At 51.2% G+C, this 23,069-nt stretch overlaps 1 protein-coding gene across 1 annotated transcript in view; it reads left to right on the top strand.

Annotated features, from left to right (window-relative positions):
* The first annotated feature begins 6,384 nt into the window (after positions 1-6,384).
* The window catches only part of LOC103610870, a 30,106-nt gene continuing 13,421 nt past the window's right edge, over positions 6,385-23,069 (top strand). Inside the window, exons 1-9 of the mRNA XM_008594942.1 lie at positions 6,385-6,410; positions 7,007-7,046; positions 7,196-7,276; positions 8,874-8,924; positions 9,348-9,406; positions 9,734-9,863; positions 9,981-10,046; positions 13,117-13,167; positions 20,796-21,429. Of these exons, the coding sequence (XP_008593164.1) occupies positions 6,385-6,410; positions 7,007-7,046; positions 7,196-7,276; positions 8,874-8,924; positions 9,348-9,406; positions 9,734-9,863; positions 9,981-10,046; positions 13,117-13,167; positions 20,796-21,429 (1,138 nt within the window). The remainder of the gene's footprint in view (positions 6,411-7,006; positions 7,047-7,195; positions 7,277-8,873; positions 8,925-9,347; positions 9,407-9,733; positions 9,864-9,980; positions 10,047-13,116; positions 13,168-20,795; positions 21,430-23,069) is intronic.

Raw genomic sequence — 23,069 nt, 5'->3', positions numbered from 1 at the left:
TAAACCCGCATGAAGTATGGACTTTAGTTAATAACAAGGTATCAATGTTGACTCATGAGCTGGGACAGATGCACCACTATGTGCAGTGTGGGAGCAGCAGGCTGCCCTCTGCTGCACACGGGCTGCTCCAATGTGGTTGCTTTGGTCCTCAAGGTGCAATTAGGGGCTCTAGCTCCAGTGGCTACAAACGAGTCTCATATAATGTAGCCTGACCACGGAGTGTCATCCTGTTACCTGTACCACAATCCATTGGTTAATGGGAATTACAGGTCCCACCCACCCTCAAGCTGGAGGCGGGATGGAGGGGTCACTTTGGGGGCTCTGTCCTCCACACCAACTTTGAAAAGGAAGCTGTCACATTTACAGCTCAGTGCCTCAGAGCATGAGAGCGTAGCTGCTTCTATATCAAGGTGGACAAACTCCAGCCCACAGACCAAACCCAGCCTGCTGTCTGTCTGTAGAAAAGCCACAAGCTAAGAGTAACTTTTACATTTATTCATTCATTTTGTGGGCAGCTGGCTGGTGAGGGAATCTGAACCCTGGACCTTGGTGTTATCAGCATTTCGCTCAAACCAAGTGAGCTAACTGGCCAACCCTTACTTTTACATTTTTACATATTTGAAAAATAATCGAGAAGAATCATATTTTGTGACACGTAAAAAATATGAAATTCAGTGTCTACATCAATGTTCAGTAATAAAGTTTTATTGGCACACAGCCACATGCATTCATTCAAGTATCACCTGCAGCTTCTTCTGTGATTCAACAGCAGAGTCAAGCTGTTGCCACAGAGACTGTCTGGTGCACAAAGCTGAAGATATTTGCTTTCCGGCCCTTGATGGAATAGGTCAGTGGGCCCCTGCCATCTCTGAGCCAGAGTAGTCATGCCTGTAAAATGTGGACAGTGACAGTACAGAAGGACCACAGCCGAGAGGCCACAAAACGGTAAACTTTAGGTCAGACTCCGTCAGTCACTGTTATTACCATCGTTCTTCAGGCAGCCAGGGTGGGGGAGCCTCCTCCAGCTCCTCCCAGCACAGGTGGGAGGAGGCGGCCACCCCCGCACACCCCACCACTACTTGGGCACGTGCATGAGGACCGCAGCACAAGCTATGAGATCATGTCAGGTACAAGATCATGTAGGGCAGGTTGGGCTGGCTGGTTAGCTCAATAGTTAGCGTGGTATTGTTAACACCAAGTTCCAGGGTTCAATCCCTCTACTGGCAAGTCAACCAGGAAAAAAAAAAATCAAATATGGTAGGTCAACAGAATCTCTTGGACCAAGTTGATGGTGGACTTAGCTAGGAAGGTCAGGGAAGGTCATTCTGACATTCTGCAGTGAAAATTAAGCTGTGACCTTGTATTAGCCTGTTTGTGTTGCTTATAATAGAATACCTGCAACTGGGTAACTTATTAAGAAATAAAAGTTATTTCTTATGGCTGGTAGGCTGGGAAGTTCAGGTCCAGGAAACACATTTGGTGAGGGCTTTTTTCTTGGTGGTGACTCTACAGCAACACAGGGTGTCACACAGTGAGAACTGCTGAGCAGGAGAGAGCTCACCTGCTCACTGGCCCTTGTCATAAAGCCATCAGAACCATGACCATGACTCCATGGATGGGTCGATCCATTCACGAAGACTCAGTCCTCACAATCCCACCCTCTCAATGCTGTTGCAGTGGGGGTCAGGTTTCCAACACATGAACATCTGGGGGTCACCCTTGACCCACAGCAGAGCTAACTGAGTGAGGCGGCACTTATCGGATACTCAGGGGATGAGTGTCTGAGGCAGTGGGAACTGCACGTGCAAAGGGCCTGAGGTGGAAAGGAACCTGCCCTGGCAAAGATTAAGGAAGGACAGTGGGTCTGGGACAAAATGATCACTGCCCTGGATCTCAAGCTCCAGACCACCCTACAGGACTTGGACACAGCAGCCTGGCCACACCCAGCTGGTGGGTCCCTCATACCCACCCCACCCCTGTGATTACATTTCCCTGAGCCTCAGTTTCCCCAAACTGTAGAATGGGGACTTGCACCTAATGGTGTCTGGGAGTTTCAGCTTGGCGCTAGTCTGGCTGGGTGTCCAGCTGACCACTACCTCTCTGGCCCCCAAAGCCTATCTGAGCAATGGGCAGATGGCCTTTGGGGAGGCTGGCTACTGAATGGGCCTCCCCTCCTGGGAGCCTGGCAGCTTTTGGTACATGCTGCCCGAACCTCCCCTACCCTGACATTCAAGTCACAAGGAGTGGATACGAGGCTGGGGATCTCAGGGAGAGGAGAGCTTTGGGCAAGGTGAGGACAGGTTCCCAGGAGCCTCCACTGGTTAGGACCCCTGCCAGAGCCCCCTGGGCTCCCATGAGGCTTCCCACCTGCCTTTCCATTTCCGGAGAATTTCCCCAGCTCTCCAGGGACACTGGGCAGGAGCGAGTTGCCCATTTCACAGATGGGCCCACTGAGGCCCAATGTAGGTACAGATCCCAGAGCTGGGGGGAAAGCCTGGTGTCCTGAGCATGTCCCAGCCCAGAACAGGTGACAGTGGGCAGCCTTGACCCCCCATGGCCCCACCCTGAACACTCATTCACTTGCTCATTCATTCATTCATTCATCATTTTCTGGTGCCCAGCAGATGTTGGTCCTGGAGACCCGTCTCTGCCTGTGGGGATCCCCCAGTCTGGAGGGAGACCCAGACGTTCATCAACCCTTCCTCACCTGGTGCTGGGCTCATAGGAGGCTCGGAATCCAGCCTCTCTACATGGGGTGATGCCGAGGACATTTACCTGGAATAGAGCAGGGCTGAGCTAGGCATTTACAAAGGTACTAGGCATGGAGAACCGAGGTAAGCCCCAGGCTACCCTGGGACAAGGCAGAGCCATGGAAGGATTTTCATGCTTTGTTTCTAATTAGGGAAATTCATGAAAATAACTTTTTCACATACTTTTTAATTGTAGTAAAATACACATAAAATTCACCATCTTGGCCGGCCTGGTGGCGCACTGCTGCAGTGCACCACTTGGGAGCGCGGTGGCGCTCCCGCCGAGGGTTCGGATCCCACATACAGACTGGTTCCCGCTCACTGGCTGAGCGAGGTGCAGGGGCAACACCAAGGGTTGCGATCCCATTGCCGGTCCCGGTCCGGTATGGGCGCAACACTGAGGGTTGCGATCCGTTGCCGGACGTGAAAAAAGACAAAAAGGAAAAAAAAATTCACCATCTTAACCACGTTTAAGTGCACAGCTCAGTGGCATTAAGTACATTCACACTGCTGTGCAACCATCAGCACCATCATCTCCAGAACTTTCTCATCTTCCCGAACTGAAACTGTCCCCATTAAACCCTCACTCCCCAGCCCCTGGCACTCCCCATTCTACTTTCTGTCTCTGTGGATCTGACGACTCTAGGGACCTCATATGAATGGGATCACGGTGTTTGTCCTTTTGTGTCTGGCTTCCATCACTGAGCACAATGTCCTCAAAGTTCATCCACATTGTAGCATGTGTCAGAACTTCCTTTTTGCGGCTGAATAATATCCCATTTGATGTGTATACCAAAAGTTGTGTTTTCTTAATGCAGTCAAATTTGTCAGTCTTTCTCCTTATTTCTTCTGGAATGTTGTCATAGCTTGTTCAACTCCCAGATGGTAGAGGCATTTGCTCATTCTTCCAGTATTGCTATGGTTTTGGTTTTGACATTTTTACAGTTGGAATCCGGTGAGAAGAGTAGATTGAATTTCATCTTTTTCTACATGACACTCCAGCTATCCCAATACCTCTTATTATACGGTTTGTATTTCTCCACTGACTTGAGATGTTGCCATGATTTTATCGTATGTTAACTGTCCACATACAATTGGGTTTATTTCTAGATTTTTTTAAATTCTGTTCCATGGGTCTGTTTCTTTATGTACCAGTTCCTCACTCTTACAATTATAGAAATTAAATATATATTAAATTTGGTAGAGCTAACACCCTACCCATCAATTCTCTTTCAGGATTTTCCTAGCAAATCTTGTTTGTTGTTTCTTGCAAATAAACTTTATGATCTGACTAGAAATGGGATTTTAACCTTTGACTTGGCGTTGTCAACACCATGCTGTCCCAAGTGAGCCAACCGGCTATGACTATGTAGAGATCCGAACCCATGGCTTTGGTGTTATCAGCACCACACTGTGCCAAGTGACCAATGGTGTTGCTTTGCCCCCCACAGATTTGTCACCCCACTTCCCCTGGGTGACGGAGATGCAAAGGATTACTCAAAGTCCATCTCTTCTGAACAGTGAGAAGCCCTGAAGTGGTTAACTTTCCCAGGACCCTCCAGTGAGAGGCATCCCTTCCTTGGGAAAGTAACCCTGAATTGGGATTCTCTTCCTGCATTTATCTTCCAGACCAGGAAGTTACAGGAAGAGACATAGGTGGGGTTACAGTTTAACAGTATAGGCTGGTAACTTTCAGTGCAACAAGCCAGGTGACACTTCAGTAAGGCAATTAAGTGGTCCTATCAACAAAAGGTTGATCTTAGCAAACATTCCCTTCTTACAGCCATTTCTCAGTATCTTCACATAACAACCAGTAACATGTCTGTCTTTGAGCCAGCAATCTGGCTGTGCCACAAACCTTTATCTTAGAACAGAGACTTTATAGCCTGAGGAAAATTTCCAGTCCTCTGCAAGGTCAATATTTGAAACTGCAAGGCTTTGAAAAACCAGGCCCTGTGAAGTACATTTATTTTATGAATCCTCTACACAATGGGCCACCCTGAGATTTGTAAGAACTTAATAGACTTTCAAGCATATCAAGTCTGATCCAAGATCTACCTCTTCAGTGTTGTAAGTGAATTACTTCCCTTGGTGTCAGTTTCCTGCCCTATAAGTTGGAGTTAATTCCTACTTTATGGGGTTCTTAGGAACATTAATGAACTAAAACTGGTATGGAAAGTGCCTAGCATGAGGTAGGTGCTTGAAAAATGTTATTTCCCTTCTCCCTTCTCCTTTAAGCTTTGTGTTACTGTTTATCTTCTCCTGTATTTATACCTTTCCTACTCAACTAGAGAGTTAATTAAACCCTTGTAAGGACAGGACTTGCTCACCTCTGTATGTGTACACTGCACAGTAGCTGGGGTCTATTGGACGTTCCTGCGAACACATCAGTGTTAGCCCTCATGCCTTGGCTTTATCATCAGCCAGTACAACAATAACAACAACATCTATTATTGTGGTTATTAGAGGCTGGGAAGGAGAGGGAGAAGGGGGCATTGGGAGAGGTTGGTTAAAGGAGACAAAATCAGAGCTAGACAGGAAAAATAGTGCTGGTGGTCTGTAGTAGTGCTAGGCATCTATAATTAACAATAATTTATTATATGTTTTCAAATGGCTAGAAAAGGAGTTCAAATGCTCTCATCAGAAAGCAATGATAGTGCCGGCCCAGTGGTGCACTGCTACAGTGCGCCGCTTGGGAAGTGCGGCGGCGTTTTTCTTATGTTCTTTTTGTCTCATATATAACTATACTCACTGCTACAGTGCGCTGCTTGGGAGCGTGGCGGCGCTCCCGCCGAGGGTTCGGATCCCACATACAGACCGGCCGCTCACTGGCTGAGCGAGGTGCGGGAGCAACACTGAGGGTTGTGATCCCGTAGCAGGTCCCGGTCCGGTACGGGCGCGACACTGAGGGTTGCGATCCGTTGCCGGTCACGAAAAAAGACAAAAAGGGAAAAAAAAAAAAAAAAGAAAGAAAGCAATGATAAATTTTTGCAGTAATGGATATGCTAATTACCCTGATTTGATCATCACACATTGTATACATGTATTGAATATAATTCTGTACCCCATAAATATGTACAATCAACACATGCCAATTAAAAAAATATTACGAAAAAAAAAAGAACTTAATAGACTTCTCTCTGAAATGATGCTTGGGTTGTCCTCTTTCTGTTAGGACCCCAGATCCCTAGGGGTGTGCCCTCACTGACTTCTGCCATTAGGAAACATTGACATAAATGTTTGAGAAGTACTGGTGTGCAGCTCTAACAGCTCTTTAAGAGAGGACCCAGATGTCTGATTTGTATTTTGCCCCCTGGCAGCTGCTGATTCATGACAAAAACCCAGACAACTGAAGTTAAATTTCATTATTGCCTTTTTTTAGTCCTGTTATCAGCTCATTTCTTCAGCCACTTGGTGATTATTACAACACCTTGTGGGTTGCTGGTAGCATTAAATAAGATGAGAGAAATAATATTTTGTAAACACTGTAAAGCAGGATGAGAATAGAGGGGCTTATAAATCTCTAAATACCACTTTTCCTTTTCACAGTTAAGAGAGTACAAAGAAAGGAACAGCTTTGCTGGTCCCAGAGCAAATAACAAACTAAAATCTGGCAGCTCTGAGTGAACCACACATGGTGGTTTCCAGTCACCTCACAAGGTGAGTCTTGGCTGGCCAGGATCCTGGGAACAGGGGATCAAGAGGTGGCTGAATGGTTTTGTGTCTGAGGTACCCCAGAAATTGGGGCCCAGAAGGGGACAGATGGGGAAGGAAAGTAGGATAGAAGGAAACTGAGGCAGGGACTTATAAGAGAGAAGATCCTGGACCAGCTGACTCACTGGGCAGTGTTGGGCTCGTCCCCTCTTCTCTGAGCTTCTCCCTTGATGCTGTACACACAAAGGATGGACCATGAGCTTGGCTACCCCATTGGGTCCTACTGCAGAAAGCACTGGATGATGTTGATAACACCAAGGCCCAGGGATCAATCCCTCTACTGGTCACCACCAAAGACCCCAACAAGACAAACAAAAAAACCTATGGCATAAGAGCTGCTCAGGAGGGAGGGATGATGGGGGAGAGAGACCTTGAGAAGTGGGCACAGAGGGGCTACAGGAGGAGGGCCTGGTCCAGGTGAGGCAGGAAAGAGACTTTTCCCAGTTGACGGGGAAGAAAGAACATCAGAGGGCTTAGTCATTGAGGACAAAGTGTCTCCACGTGCGCTCTCATCTCTCCTGGCCCACATCATTCACCAATAGGGAGGACCTCAAATCATCAGCTTATGTGAGGGAGCTGGAGGTAGGTGCTCCTGCAGGCCAGCTCCCAACCACCTCCCTGCTGGGGCCTGGCTACCCCGCTGCCACCTGAGCGCCCACCCCCACCCCTAATGATTGCTCTCTCTCTCCCCAAAACCCTCCTCCAACTTCTCCTCTCCTCTTGCACCTCAGGACTGGTGCCTAGACCTGGCAGAAGCCCAGTACTCAATCTTTGTACAGAATAAACACCTGAGGAGCGTGATCCAGGAACTGGTAAGACTCCAGTGTGGCCCAGTTTCCACACTGCCAATCCTGGGCTCCAATTTCCCCTTGGGGGCCTGAAGCCAAGGGAGAATGGGGTGCTAGGGGGCCTAAGTCTCAGCAGGAGGGGCCAGAGACCACACAGCGTGGCTTTCTGTTGCTGTCCTGTCTGCCCACTCTCTCTTCTCTAGACACTCCTGCTTGAGTCCTCGCCACACGTGCCCTGGGCTGTCCCCCTGCTGGAAACACTGGGCTGACTGTTGTCAGGAGCCGTGTGTTCCCACCCTGACTTAGTTCCTGCTTTTCTCTATCTTTGGTTTGGTCAAGCCCCCTTTACTGCCTGGGATTGAGTGTTGTGAGACAGAATTACAGGGTGTCAAAGGTCCCTTTTAGCTCTCAGAATGAAAGATTTCTAGGCACACATGAGATGTCAGGGAGACAGGGATCTTGCCTGTCCCTTTCATTCCCGGATCCCTTATATGAAGAACAGTCCCTGTCCCGTGGTGTGTGAGTCACGGTGAATGCATGCACCCTTCTGAATCACACACTGGAAGAACGGTAGTCTTTCTTTTCTCAGCCTCCATTTCTAGAGGTTTCTGTGGTTGTCCTTTAAAGAGAATACAGATTCAGATGTTCAGCTGTGTAGCTGTGAGTGAAAAGCAACAAACACCCAAATTCTCTCTCCTTGGGGGTTCGAGGAGAGTTTGTCAATTTGTGTCCTCATAGGGTCTGAGAGCTTTTCCTTGAGAATCCATTCCTGGCACCTGCCCACCACTTCCCAGTCTGGGGAATGGAGCTGAGAGGGACAACCTCAGTTACCTTCCTGTGCCTGTCCACATGGAGGACATGGCACCAGGAAAGTCTGGATCAAGTGGAAAGAGGAACATGGTTTCTTTGTTCACTCATTCCATGGCTGATGGGTTTGGGGAAAGACTCAGGTGGAGATGCCCCAGGCTCGTCTTGCCCACTCCCAACCTGGACAAGGCTGACCCCTGCACCCCACCCTCAGCCCCACAAAGTCCCTGAGAATCTGTGCTCCCTGCTGGGCTTCTCCTGGGCCACTGGTGGCATTCTGGGGGCCTGTTCCTTGTTGTTGCATCTCTGCCTCCCCAGTAAGAGGTGTTTCTTTCTTCCTGTAACAGGAGAGTGGGTGTCAGCAGATGAAATTCCTGCATGAAAAACTGCAAGTGAGTGGACCGTATGGTATTCATCACGTCCTTTAGAGAAACTTCCTTTCCTTCTCTCTCAACACCTGTTTGGCTTTTCTCCCAAAGGCTCAGATCTGGGCTATTGATGTCTTAATATTCGAAAAGGCACAGTTACAGAGAGTGCTGAAGAATGCTCACCATGCAGTCTGGCAAAAAGCAGGTGTGAACCTGGACACTCTTCTTCTTTCAACCTGGTGCCTTGGTGGGCCTTCGGGGGAGTCCTTTGGCTCCATCTCAACCTCTGTCATTCCAGGAGTGTGTGAACATCTGGCAAGCTACCTGTGCTCCCGTGAACAGCAGATAAAAGAGCTGCAGTAGAGCCTCTCTGACCTCTGCACAGCAGAAGGAGGCCGAGAGGGTGAACCCAGCACCTGCCCTCATGCTTGTGCCTCCACCCCCAGGGAAAAATGGCCTTAGAGAATCAGATAGACCTGGATGTTCACATCCCAGCTGTGAGTGATGTTAGCACTTAACCTCTAATACCTTTTAATTCATCTACAAAATGGAGATAGTAATAGTAACACCCTCCCCTATGGTGGTTGTGAGGGTTTGATGGATTGTTAGCATGGCACCTGGTGATGTGCTCAATACAGAGTCAAACGATGGTGATGACAGTAATGACAATGGCAACGTGACCCGGTATCCCTGGGCCTCTGTCAGCCAGCTGTACATCAGATCTCTTTCCCTGCCTCTTCCACCATTACTTCGTTCTTAGCAAAACCAACTGAGAACATGGGCTTGGAAATGCCTTGAAAAAGATGTCAAGTGTGATTGAGCGGGAGGGCATGTCACTGCTGAATGGTTACTGTCAGTGTTAGTGTGTCCCAACTACACCTTCTCCCTGCCAAATCCTGACCACCTTTCTGTATTTGCAGTCCTACCACAACGTGAAGAAAGAGAGAGATACTCTCCACTTGCACTTTGAGTACAACAAGTAGGAGGGGAAGGTGGATGGCAGGTCTGAGGGCCTCAGCGCAGGCGATGTGGTGGGAGGTGGGAGGGGACAGGTGAGTACAGTGAGGTGGATGCACAGGTTTGGATGTGTGCAGAGCCATGTTGTGGCCCTAGCTGTGCCAATGACTCATGTGTGGCCTCAGGCAATTCATGTCCCCTCTCTGAACTGCCACCTGTGACTGTTGATTCCTGGGGACCCCTTCCCATGCTGTGGTCCTCCGGTTGTGTGTCAAAGTCAGTGTGTTGGTCACAAAAGTGGTCCTTTCTGTTCCTCATTCTTTCCATTCTCCACTACCTCTGGCCATAGGAACAACTATGAGAACCTCAACCACCACCAGTCCCTACTGAAGGGGAAGCTGCAGGTCCTTGAGATGAAGAAGGCAGCCTTGCAGCTCTGGATGAAAAAGATCAACAAATCTAATCTCCTGCTACAACAAGTGAGTGGCTGAGGCCCAAGATTTTGGTTTTATGGGGGTGGGTGTAGAGAGGAAGGTGGCAGCCTGTCCCTCCTGCAGCCACCCCCTCCATGGCTCATGCCCCTGTGCTCTCGGCAGGTTCACACTTTGATGGACGAGCATGGCCCAAGTCATGTCCAGGTGCCAGAGACCTTCTTCGCCTATGTGAGCAGGCAGACAGGTTAGCTGGGGCTGGGGTGGCCTGGGAGCAGGCAGGGGGAAGAGAAAGATGTTTGCACCAGCAGATGGCAAGTTCTGTCACCTGAGCTTCAGTGTTCCCATCTGCAGAGAGGGGTGGAGTGCCCATTGTCAGCCACCCACAGTTGTCTTGAGCACAAGAATGTAAAGAATTCTATTTGAAAGTGGTTTGAACAATTGACCGTCATCTGGGTGTGAGGAATGATTATCCAGGAAGCCATGGTCTGGGGCAAGGAGCCTGAATTAGGAGCTTGGGCCAAGAAGAGGGTTTTTTGCAACTCCAGAGGCCAGAGGCCCTTATACTCCACTTCCTTTCTCAGCTGAGCCTCCACACCCAGAGCCCCAGCAGGGCCCTCCCAGAAAGAACGGCAGCTGCAGGTGGAGGCTGAGCAACTGCAGAAGCAGCTGGAGAGCCCAGCGGGCCAGCTCTAGGCTCAGGTAAAGGACAATGAGAGTCTGAGACACATGAACGAGGAGCAGGAGGAGTGGCTGCTGGAGCTAGGGCAGGCTGCTGAGCTTTGGGGCAAGTAGCACAGGCAGGTGCTGGAGGGCATGCAGCACCACCGTGCCACTGCCAGCCACACGTGGTCCCAGGCCCATGAGCTCCAGGAGCTTCTGGCTGAGCTGCAGGTCGGCTTTGTCAGGCTGGTGCTCCACATGCCCTGCCGGCTTGCCCTCTGCTCCCTCCCTCTGGGCCTTTTTTTCCCCACCTATCAAATGGGGTGGTGGAGACGTCACACAAAATGATACCTGGGAAGGCACCCTGTGAGCCAGTGCACTGTGCCCCCTTCCCTGTGCTGTGGGTCTCCAGCTCCATCAGGTGGCTGCCAATTGCTTCTCTCCATCCAGACCAATTAGAACATGGAGGTCAGCAGTCAGCTGCAGTCAGGGCAGCATGTAAACATGTAGTTGGCCAAGAATTTAGGCCAGCTGCAGGAGTAGCTGGGAGACCTAAAGGAGACGGGAATCTCTGCCCCATCTGGGAAGGACAAGAGATGGGCACCAGCCTCTGGGGAGTGGTGGTGCCAGAGCCAGGACAGAGGGAGCTCTGGCCTGGGGGACAGGTGACCCCAGAGTCGTGCACTGCAGTCCTGAGAGTATTCATTGCTCCCTTCCCTCTGACCATGCAGCTGCCACAGGATGTACAGAAATGCCAGGAGGGCGAAGCATTCAGCAACAACCCCTGCTTCCCATTGTTTTATCGAGCAGGAAAGTATGGAGATATAAAGATCCTGGACATCTGAAGTGTGGGGTGCAGGGCTCTGCCCCCTCCCTGTCCCTGCAACCCCATCCTTGCCACCCTGTCTCTGCCACCCTGTCCCAGACACTCCTTCCCAGTCACCCCTTTATCATGTTAAGACTCCTTTTCTTTAAAATAATCAAAAAATAAAGAAAACCTTTAAAAGAAAAGGAAAAAACCAAAAAAGAAAAAGAAGAAAAACAAAACAGAAAGGGAAAGCACCAAGATGAAGGAGAAAACACCAAAAAGGAAAAAACACTCAAAAGATGAAAATGTCCAAAAATAGAATAAAACACCCATAAAAGGAAGAAAATACCCAAAAGAAGAAGAGAAGAGCCAAAAAAAAAGGAAATATCCCAAAGAAGAAGGAAACACCCAAAAGAAGAGGAACACACCCAGAAAGGGAAGAAAATACCAACATAGGAAGAGAATAGCCAAAAGAAGAGAACAGCCAAAAGAAGAAAACACCCAAAAGAAAAAGAAAGCACCCAGAAAAGGAAGAAAACACCAACAAAGGAAGAAAACAGCCAAAAGAAGAAAACACCCAAGAAAAGAAGAAAACCCCAAAAAGAAACCACACAAAACAGAAAACACCCCAAAGAAGTAGAAAGCACCTAAAAGAAGAAAACACCCAGAAAAGGAAAACCCCAAGCAGAAGAAAACACACAGAAGAGGAAGAAAATACCCCAATGAAGAAGAAAACACCCAAAAAGGGAAGAAAATCCCAACGAAAAGAAAACCCCAACATAAAGAAGAAAATTCCAAAAGAAGACAAACCCAACAAAAAGAAGAGAACCCCAACAGAAGAAAAATCCACCAAAAGAAAACTCCCCAAAAAAGAACCCCCCCAAAAGAAAGCCCAGTGAAAAGAAAACCACAATGAAGAAAAACCCCTCAAAAAAGAAATCCCCCAAAACAAGAAAACCCAAAGTAGAAGCACCCCCAAAACAAGAAACCCCCAACGAAGAGAAACCTCAATGAAAATAAGAAACCCATGACAAAAAGAAAAACCCCAATAAAAAGAAAATGGCAGCAATAGTAAGAAAGCCCCCAAAAGAAAAAACAAAACTCCAATGAAAACAAAACCCCAATGAAAGAACAAAATCCCAATGAAAAGAACAAAACCCTAACAAAAAGAACACCCCTGCACACAAAAAGAAAAACTTCCAGAAGAGAAAACCCCAACAAAAGAAGAAACCACCCCAAAAAGAAAGAAACCCCCAAAGAAGGAAACCCTAAAAGAAGAAAAACCCCAACAGAAAGAAAGAAACCCCATAAAAGAAGAAAAAAAAAACAAACCATGGAACAAAACCCTAATGAAAAGTAGAAAACCCCAACAGAAAGAAGAGAACCCCCCATGAAAAGAAAAAACTGCCCCAAAAGAAAAAGATCTCCCAAGGAAAACAAGAAAACTCCCAAAAAAAGCTCCAAAGAAGAAAACCCCAGCAAAAAAAGAAAACCATCCAAAAAGAAAATCCCAATGAAAAGAGAACCCCAACGAAAAGAGAACCCCAACAAAATACACCCCAAAAGAAAACCCCAACAAAAAGAAAACCAAGTAAAAGAAAAAAACCAAAAACTCCTCAAGAAGAAAACTCCCACAAAAAGAAGACACCAAACAACAAAAAAAAAAGCCCTCCCAGAAAGAAGAAACCCTAACAAAAAGAAAATCCACCCCAAAAGAACTCCCCCCAAAATAGAAAAATCCCAGAAAACCCACAGAAAAGAAAACCCCAACAAAATGAAAAAAACAAAAAGAAGAAAAAAAAAAAGAGAGAAGAGAACCTCCCCCCCTCCAAAAAAGGAGAAAGGAAAACAAAACAAAATACAAAGGACAGAAAAATACCAAAACAAAAAATAAGAAAAAAAGAAAAGAAAGCAGCAGGATGCCCTTACCAGTACTCCAGCCTCAGGGGCCTGTAGGAGCAGAACAGTACAATTGGCCCCTTGGGCAGGCTAGGCCATGGGGCCCTACGGTCAGCCCAGGGCAGGGGGGCCCTTAGAAAGAAAGGAAGAAAACAAGAATCCCCCTATGGCCACCCTGGCCTGCCTCTAAGATACTCCATGGCCTGCCACTCATGGCCTCCCTGGCCAGACCTATACGAAGGGCCCCAGTGCCACTAAGGGCAGGCTTGGCCAGACCTACACAAGAGCAAAGCCTTGCAGTTTCAAATATTGACCTTGTGGAGGACTGGAAATTTTCCTCAGGCTATAAAGTCTGTGGTGTAAGATAAAGATTTGTGGCACAGCAAGGTTGCTGGCTCAAGGACAGAGTAGTTACTGATTGTTAAGTAAAGATACTGAGAAATTGCTATAAGAAGGAATGTTTGCTAAGATCAAGCCTTTGTTGGTGGATCACTTAATTGTCTAATGGAATGTCATCTGACTTGTTTCACTGAAAGTTACCAGTCTATATTGTTAAACTATAACCCCACCTAGGTTCTCTTCCTGTAACTTCCTGGTCTGGGAAATAAATGCAGGAAGAGAACCCCAATTCGGGTTTAAGTTCCCAAGGAAGGGGTGCCTCTCGCTTGAGGGTTCCAGCTGGAGATTGACCACTTTGGGGTCTCTCACTACTCAGAAGAGATGGGCTTTGAATAAGCCTTTGCATCTCTGTCACCCAGGGGGAGTGGGGTGACAAATCCATGGGGATCAAAGCAACACTCTGTCATGTCTCTCCCCCCAAAGCACCCATGGGCCCAGCCCCTGACCAATGACCCCCACAGACCCAACCCCTAAAAGTACACCCAGGAACCCAGGCCCACAAAAGTATAACCACAGGCCCATCCCTCACCCAACTGCACCAACAGGTCCAGGCCCTACTCAAAAGCACCCAATGGCCCAGACCCACCCATCGGCATCCATGGGGCCAGTGCCCCACAAAACACCCCCACATGCCCAAACCTCACCCAAGTGCGGGCAGGGGCCCAGTTCCCACCCAACTGTACCCACGTGCTGGCCCCACAAACATACACCTGTGGGTCCAATCCCCCACAACTGCACCCATGGATCCAGCTCCCCCAACTGTACCCACATGTCCAGCCCCCCTACAGGCACATGCACGGGCCTTGCCCTCCCTCAAAGCACGACCACGGGCCCAGCCCCCACCGAAACACAACCACCAGCCCAGCCGCCCCAACTGCAACCACCAACCCAGCCCTAACAAAAGTGCACCCATGGGCACAGCCCCCTCTCAACTGCACCCACAGGCCCAGCCCCAACTCAACTGCATGCACAGCCCTCCTCAAAGCGCACACACATGGGCCCTGCACCCCCCAAAGCACTACCATGGGCACACCCCCACCACAGCACTACCACTGGCCCAGCCCTCAGAAAAGTGTACCCATAGGCCCAGCTCCCACCCAACTGCACCCATAGGTCCAGCCCCCAGCAAACTGTACCCACTGGCCCAGGCCCACCAAGTGTACAAATGGGCCCAAGCCCCCGAACTGCACCCTAAAGGTGCACCAATGGGCCCAAAAAGCACACCCACATGCCCAACTCCCACTCAACTGCACCCATGGGCCCAGACACAACAACTGCACCCACAGGCCTCGTCCCCACCCAACTGCAAGAACAGGTCCAGGCCCCAACAACTGCAGCCATGGTTCCAGCCCCCACCAAAGGGCATCCACGGGCCCAACCAACACCTAAGTTCAACTACAGGCACAGACCCACCAAAGTGCACCCACCCACCCAGCCCCACCAAAGTGTACAAACGGGCCCAGCCCCCAACTGCACGTAAGGGCCCTGTCCCCAGAAAGGTGCACCAATGGGCCCAGCCCCAGTGCAAATGCACACAAGTGCCCAGTCCCCAACCAACTGCACCCATAGCCCCACCCCAACCAAAGTGTACCCACTGGCCTAGCACACACCAAACTGCACCCAGGGCCCAGCCCCCGCCAACTGCACCCACCAGCATAGCCCTCTCAGATCTAGTCCCCCCACAACAGCACCACCAGGCCTAGCCCCCACAAAGAAATCCCATGGGAACAGACCCTCCCAAAGTAAACCCACAGGCCTAGCACCCACCTAACTGCACCCAGGGGGCCAGCCCCCAGCAACTGCAACCATGAGCCCAGCCCCCACCCAACTGCATGCACAGGTCCAGGCTCCCCCCAGCTGCACCTACTTGCCCAGCCCCCCCAACTGCACCCATGGGCCCAGTGCCTGCCAAAGTCCCCCACGGACCTAGCCCCCACCAAGGTACCCCCACAGACCCAACCCCCCAAAAAGTACACCCATGGACCCAGGCCTACTCAACTGCACCTATGGGCCCAGCCCCCACCCAACTGCACCCATGGGCCCAGCCCCACCCAACAGCATTCACAGAGCCACCCCCGCCAAAGCACATCCATACACCCAAAACTCCCCAAAGCACACACACACACCCAACCCCCACCCAAGTGCATGCCTGGGTGCAGCCCCCACCCAACTGTACCCACAAGCCCAGGCTCCCCCCAGCTGCACCCACTTGCCCAGTCCCAACTGCACCCATGGGCACAGCCCCCACAAAAGTGAACCCATGGGCCCAACTACCACCAAACTGCATCAAGTGCACCCACGTGCCCAGCTCCCACAAAGGTGCATCTGCAGGTCCAGCCCCCCTACAATGGCACTTACAAATACAGACCCCCACAACTGCACCCACAGGCCCTTCCACCACCAAAGAACTAACACTGACCAAGCCCCCATCCAACTGCACCCACAAGCCCAGCCCCCACAAAGGTGCACCCACAGGTCCAGGCCCCCTACAATGGCACTGGCAGATCCAGCACCCCCAAAACTCCACCCACGGGCTCTTCCACCACCAAAGAACTAACACTGGCCAAGTCCCCACCTAACTGCACACACAAGGGACCAGTGCACACCAAAGTGCACCCAGGGACCCATTGCACCATTAATGGCCCAAAGCCCCACCAACTGCCTGGACAGGCCCAGTCCCCGCCAAGTGCCCCCATGGGCCCAGCCACCACAAAGTGCCCCAAGGGGACCAGCCCCCACCAACTACACCTACGGCCCAGCCCCCCAACAATTGTACCCAAGGTCACAGCCCCCTAGGGCCCTACCCCCAGCAGAACAGTACAATGGGCCTAGACCCCACCAAAGAAACCCAATGGGGTCAGGTCTTCCCAAAGTACACCCACGGACCAGGCCTACTCAATTGCACCTACGGGCCCAGACCCCACCCAACTGCACCCAAGGGCCCAGCCCCCAACAACTGCATCCAAGGGCCCAGCCCCCTGCCAACTGCCCCCACAAGCTCAACCCCTGCCAACTGCCCCCACAGGTTCAGACCCCACCAACTGCCCCCATGGGCCCAGCCCCCACCCAGGTGCATGCATGGGACCAGGAACCCCCAGCTAAACACTGGAGCCCAACCATCCTAACTGCACCCATGGGCCCAGACCCCAGCAAAGTGCACCCACGGTCACCCATCCCCAAATGTAGAGGATTCATAAAGCAAATGTACTTCACAGGGCCTGATTTTCAAAAGCTTTGCAGTTTAAAACATTGACCTTGCAGAGAACAGGAAATTTTCCTCAAGCTATAAAGTCTCTGTTGTAAGATAAAGATTTATGGCACAGCAAGGTTGCTGGCTCAAAGACAGACTAGTTACTGATTGATATGTAAAGATACTGAGAAATTGCTGTAAGAAGGGAATGTTTGCTAAGATCAAGCTTTTGTTGGTGGACCACTTAATTGCCTTAATGGAATGTCATCTGACTTGTTTCACTGAAAGTTACCAGCCTATACTGTTAAACTATTGCCCCATCTATGTTCTCTTCCTGTAACTTCCTGGTCTGGAGAATAAATGTAGGAAGAGAACCCCAATTCGGGGTTAATTTCCCAAGGAAGGAATGCCTCTCACTTGAGGGTTCCGGGGGAGATTAAACCACTTCAGGGCTTCTCACTGCTCAGAAGAGATGGGCTTTGAGTAATCCTTTGTGGCTCCGTCACCCAGGGGAAGTGGGGTGACAAATCTGAGGGGGGCAAAGCAACACCCAACTGCACCCACAGCCACAGAACCCTCTGGCCCAGCCCTCCCCCAAATGCACCCATGGATCCAGCACCCGCCAAACACCCTGTGGGCCCAGCCCATCCCAAGGTACCCCCAAGGGCCCAGCACCCCAAAAAGAATACCCACAGGCCCAGGCCTAACCAACGGCACCTATGGTCTTAACCCCCACACAACTGCACCCACGGGCCAACCCCCACCCAATGGCATCTGTGGGGCCTGCCCCCCCAAAAGCACCCCCACAGGCCCAGACACCCACAAAACACACCCACGTGCCCAAACCCCACTCAACTGCACCCATGGGTGCCATCCCCACCCAACTGAATGCACAGGTCCAGGCCCCAACAACTGCAGCCACGGTTCCAGCCCCCACCAAAGTGTACAAACAGGCCCAACCCGCGAACTGCACCCAAGGGCCCTGCCCCCAGACAGGTGCACCAATGGACCCAGCCCCAATGCAAATGCACACAAATGCCCAGTTTCCAACCAACTGCACCCATAGACCCACCCCAACCAAAGTGTACCCACAGGCCCAGCCCACACCAAAGCGCATCCACAGGCCCAGCCCACAGCACACTGCACCCAGTACCCAGCCCCCAACAAATTGCACCCACAGGCACAGAACCCTTAAACCTAGCCCCAGCCAAAAAAAACCCCACAGGCCTAGCCCCATGGGCAGACCCAGCACCCACCTAACTGCGCCCAAGGGGCCAGTCCCCAGCAACTGCACCCACGGGCCCAGCCTGCACTAAAGTACACCAACTGGCCACTCCCCCCCATCTGAACCCAAGGACACAGCCCCCTCATGCCCAGACTGCCCCAACTGCACCCACAGGCCCAGTCCCTACCCAATTGCACCCACGGTCCTATTCCCCCCAACTGTACCCACGGGCCCAGGCTCCACAAATGTGCACCCATGGGTCCCGCCTCCCCTCAACTGCACCAACAGACCCAGCCCCAAACCAACTACACCCACAGTCCCAGCCCCCACCAACTGCATCCACTGGACCAGCCTCCTGCCAACTGCCCCCATAAGCCCAGCCCAAACCAACTGCCCACCAACTGCCCCCATGACCCTTGCCAGCTACACACCTGAGCCCAGCCATCCTAACTGAACCCATGGGCCCAGACCCCAGCAAAGTGCACCCATGGTCAGCCATCGCCAACTGCACCCATGGGCACAAAACACTGGCTCAGCCCTCCCCCAAATGCACCCATTGATCCAGCACCCACCAAACTAATCCCATGGGCCCAGCCCCTCCCAAAGTACCCCCACAGGTCCAGCAACCCAAAAAGAACACCCAAAGGCCCAGGCCTAACCAACTGCATCCATGGTCTTAACCCCCACACAGCTGCACCCATGGGCCCAGCCCCACTCAATGACTTCCGTGGGGCCAGCAGCCCCCAAAGCACCCCAATGGGCCTAGACACCTCCAAAGCATACCCACGTGCCCAACCCCCACCCAACTATACCCACGGGCCCAGGCCACACCTAATTCAACCACAGGCCCAGACCCACCAAAGTACCCCCATGGGTCCAGCCCCCACTGAAGTACCCACATAGCACCAGTCCCCCAAAGTACACCCATAGCAGCAGCCTCTATCAAACTGCACCTTCGGGCCCAGCCCACTTGCACCCATGGACCCAGTCCCCACAGGCCCTCGGGAGCTCAGCTAGCAAACCCAGGGGGGACTTGCCACCAGCAGACATCCCCACATAACATTTCTCGACAGCTGTCCTGGCCAGGATGGGGAAACATAGTCACTAGTCCCATAAGAGAAAACAAGAGTGTTCACTCATGGAGAACAAACACGTGGGACCCAGCCTTTCAGATCTTTGCAAGTCCTTCGAAAAGTGGAGCTGTTAAGAGCAAAAAAGGAAAACAAAACTCAAACACATGCCCAGACAGACTCAGACATCCCCACCACATGCACACCTTGCTGCATGGTGGGACTGGGTGTGGACGGCCCCTGACACATGGCACAGACACCAATGGCTTCCTGCGCTGGAGCTCTGGTGGTCACAGCCAGGGAACATACAAAGGTCATTTACCCGAGTGCTAAGCTTTGTGCTCAGCAGAAACCCTTCTCTGTCCCTGGTGGAGATGGAACAGAACCACCGTGTGCGACAGCTGGCAGGGGAAGACCAACCTCCTTTACCCGTTAGTCCATCCAAATGAATTCGGTGTGGGAAGCCTGTGCTGGGCCTGAAACCCAGAGAAGCCCAGCTCTTCCTGCAGTGGCTTACGTCTTGCACTCACCTCGCTGGGGGCTCTGTGTCTTCCAGAGAGCTGCCTCACTGCTGGGCCAACGCCCTGGCCAGGAGGCATTCAATAAAGGGCCATTCTTATTACTAGGAAGAAGAGACGTAGTGGTGAAGCTCCTACAAGAGGCAGCCCCTCCCTGGGCCTGAGGTTCCCTGCTCAGGACAGCTGACCCGGCTCAGGCTGCTCCCACCTCTCCAAGAGCCCCCATTCCTCTGCTTCTACACTTGGCTTCCTATGTGTCTGTCCCTAGGAATTTTTAACCCAGAACCAAACTGGGGTCTCAATAAAGAAAAACAATTTCTATCAAGCAGAAGAGAGGCTGTCTTGGTTTTCTCCTGGAAAAATATACCCCAATCCATTTTCCCACGAGCAGTCCCTACACCACGTGTGCCCACCCTCAAAACACAGCCCGAGTCCTATGCACAGCACTGAGACCCAAAGGCCATGGGAGTCTGCTAAAAACAGCTCTCAACATTCCCTGCTCTGAACTGGGTGCCCAAGGTGACCTCACTGTGGCCTTGGAACATCTGAACTCCCCTCCTGGGCCTCAGTTTCCCCACTTGTAAAAGGATGAGGGTGGATTAGATGCCATATTATTCTGTGCCCCCAAATGAGACAAAATCCGACAGAACAACATGCATCAAACTCTGGGAGCTCCTGCCTCCCCGCGCACGCAAGGCCCTTCACTGGAGCCCAACACGGGCTTCGTGTTGTGGAGGGAACACCGGGGGCAGGTGCATACTGGGGCAAGACCTTAGGACCAAATCCTGCAAAGAATGATAATCCGGTCCAGCAACCAGGCCTGACCCTTTCGGGGGCTGTTTACACACACTTGGTCCCAGCATCTACTGGAGGACAACTGCCAGTTCTTCAGGCAGGACCAACCATGCAGGGCCCCAGGGAGTCCTAGGGTTGGGGAGAGTCTGTTGCCCTGACACCCCGCAGACAGAGTGCACCACCACTCGTGGTCCCTCCCTCGGGTCTCCTCCCCAGGTCCTGCAGGACCCAGGCCAGGGAGGATGGGTTGAGCAGGCACTAGACAGGCCTCTGACCCCTGGCTCCAGTCCAAAGGGAAAGTTCAAGGACCCAGGCGTGGGGCCTCCCTCCCAAGGCCGCGGGGACAGGCAGGAGGGCCGCCTCCACGTGCCCTCACCCAGGGGTCACGTTCGTTCCTCCACCCTCCACCTCAGCCAGGGACCCCCACCCCACCAGCAAGCCCAGGGATTCACACTTACGGACCCCAGGACAGAGGCACCTCAGGGACACCTGGGGAAGAGCCCTGCTTGGGAACCCCTAGGGCCCTCCGACACCTCGGGGACTTCACCCCCAAGCACTGCTGCCACCCCAGGAATTCTCCAGGGCCGTCCTCTCACCTCCAGCGCCACCCCCGCCCGGAAGGCCCGCCGGGGTCGGCGGCTGCTCACCCCCGGGGCTCTCCGGGTCGGGACCCCCCCCTAGGGCCCTCCGACACCTCGGGGACTTCACCCCCAAGCACTGCTGCCACCCCAGGAATTCTCCAGGGCCGTCCTCTCACCTCCAGCGCCACCCCCGCCCGGAAGGCCCGCCGGGGTCGGCGGCTGCTCACCCCCGGGGCTCTCCGGGTCGGGACCCCAAGAACCGGTGGCCTCACCCCGCTCGTCCCCCGACCCCGGCTCCCCAGGCCCCGGCTCCCTGGTCCCCCCGACTCCCGGTCCATCCTCACCAGCCGCAGAGTCTCCGTTGATGCCGGGCAGCGCAAGAGCCAGCAGCACGAGCAGCGCGGCCGTCAAGTCGCCGACCAAGCGTCACCGCCAACTGCCACCGCCGCAGCAGATATGAGAACCGGTGGGGGCGCGGCCGGGAGCGCGCACGCAAGGCAGCAGCGATGCCGGCACCTGACCCCGGCGTGCGCGCCCCCAGCCTGGAGAGGCGGGACCGGCGTTGCTAGGATACGGGGGCGAGGCCTGCCAGGATGGGCCGGAGCCTGGTGCATTTCTTCCCTGGTTCTTTCAAAAGTTACAAAATATACAACAGTTTCCTTATCCACTCATCAGATGATGGACATTTGCGCTGGTTGAAGCTCTTGGCTATTGTATAGTGCTGCGATGAACACTGGGGAACAGGTATACCTTCGGCAGGATGATTTCCATTCCTCTGGGTACATGCCCAGCAGTGGGATAGCTGGGTCATAGGGTAGATCTATCTGCAATTGTTTGAGGAACCTCCATGCCATTTTCCATAAAGGCTGAACCATTTTGTAGTCCCACCAACAATGTATGAGAGTTCCTTTTTCTCCGCAACCTCCTCAGCACTTATCGTTCTCAGACTTTCAGATGTTAGCCATCCTAACTGGGGTGAGATGGTCTCTCAGTGTGGTTTTGATTTTCATTTCCCAGATGCTGAGTGATGTTGAGCATTTTTTCATGTGTCTGTTGGCCATTCGTGTATGTTCCTTTGAGAAATGCCTATTCAGCTCCTTTGCCCATTTTTTAATTGGGTTATTTGGTTTTTAATGTAAAATTGTTTGAGTTCCTTGTATATTCTGGATATTAATCCTTTGTCAGATGTATATTTTGCAAATATTTTCTCCCACTCTGTTGGTTGTCTTTGCACTCGGTTGATTGTTTCTTTTGCTGTGCAGAAGCTTTTTAGTTTGATATAATCCCATTTGTTTATTTTTCCTTTAGCTGCCTGTGCTTTTAGGGTCCTATTCATGAAGTCTGTACCCACTCCTGCTTCCTGGAGTGGTACATGTACACAATGGAATACCACTCTGCTATAAAAAAGAATGAAATACTACCACTCGCAAAAACATGGATGGATTTAGAGAAAATTATATTAAGGGAAACAAGTCAGGCACGGAAAGAGAAATACCACATGTTCTCACTTATTTGTGGGAGCTAAAAACAAATAAACAAACACACAAACAAATAAAGGGGAGCAGAAGACAGACAACCATAAAAATTCCTTGAACTATTTAAGTCAAGTGAACAGATACAATTGGTGGGGGGGCAAGGGGGGTAGAGGAATGGGTGAAGGGGCATAAAAATCAAATACAATGTATTTTGAGAAGTAAAATAGCATAAAAAATAAAAATAAAATCATTGTCATTAACACTTAAAAAATTAAAAGTCAAAGTTTAAAAAAAAAAAGTTGAAAGATAATATGAATCTAAAGGGAACTATAAGTCATAGAGATAGAGAGCAACATTTTTATTAGACAGAATCCAAACATATCACAAGATGTGTTATATTTACAAAACATACAATACAGGATATAATATTTAAGAGACTTTTATGTGGTAAATAACATGATTCATATGTAAAATAAATGTTTTATGTGTTGATGTGGGTGGTAGTTTTACTCATGTTAAACTGATATACATATATTTTTAAAACATTGTACATTTTATTTTTTTTTTCGTTAAATTTTTATTTTGTCAATATACAATGTATATGATTATTATGGCCCATCACCGACACCTC

The sequence above is a fragment of the Galeopterus variegatus genome, unplaced genomic scaffold (assembly GCF_000696425.1).
Source record: "Galeopterus variegatus unplaced genomic scaffold, G_variegatus-3.0.2 Scaffold11938, whole genome shotgun sequence".
Taxonomy (NCBI): Eukaryota; Metazoa; Chordata; class Mammalia; order Dermoptera; family Cynocephalidae; genus Galeopterus; species Galeopterus variegatus.
The sequence above is the reverse complement of the archived record's forward strand: the minus strand, read 5'-3'. Positions and strand labels throughout refer to the sequence as shown.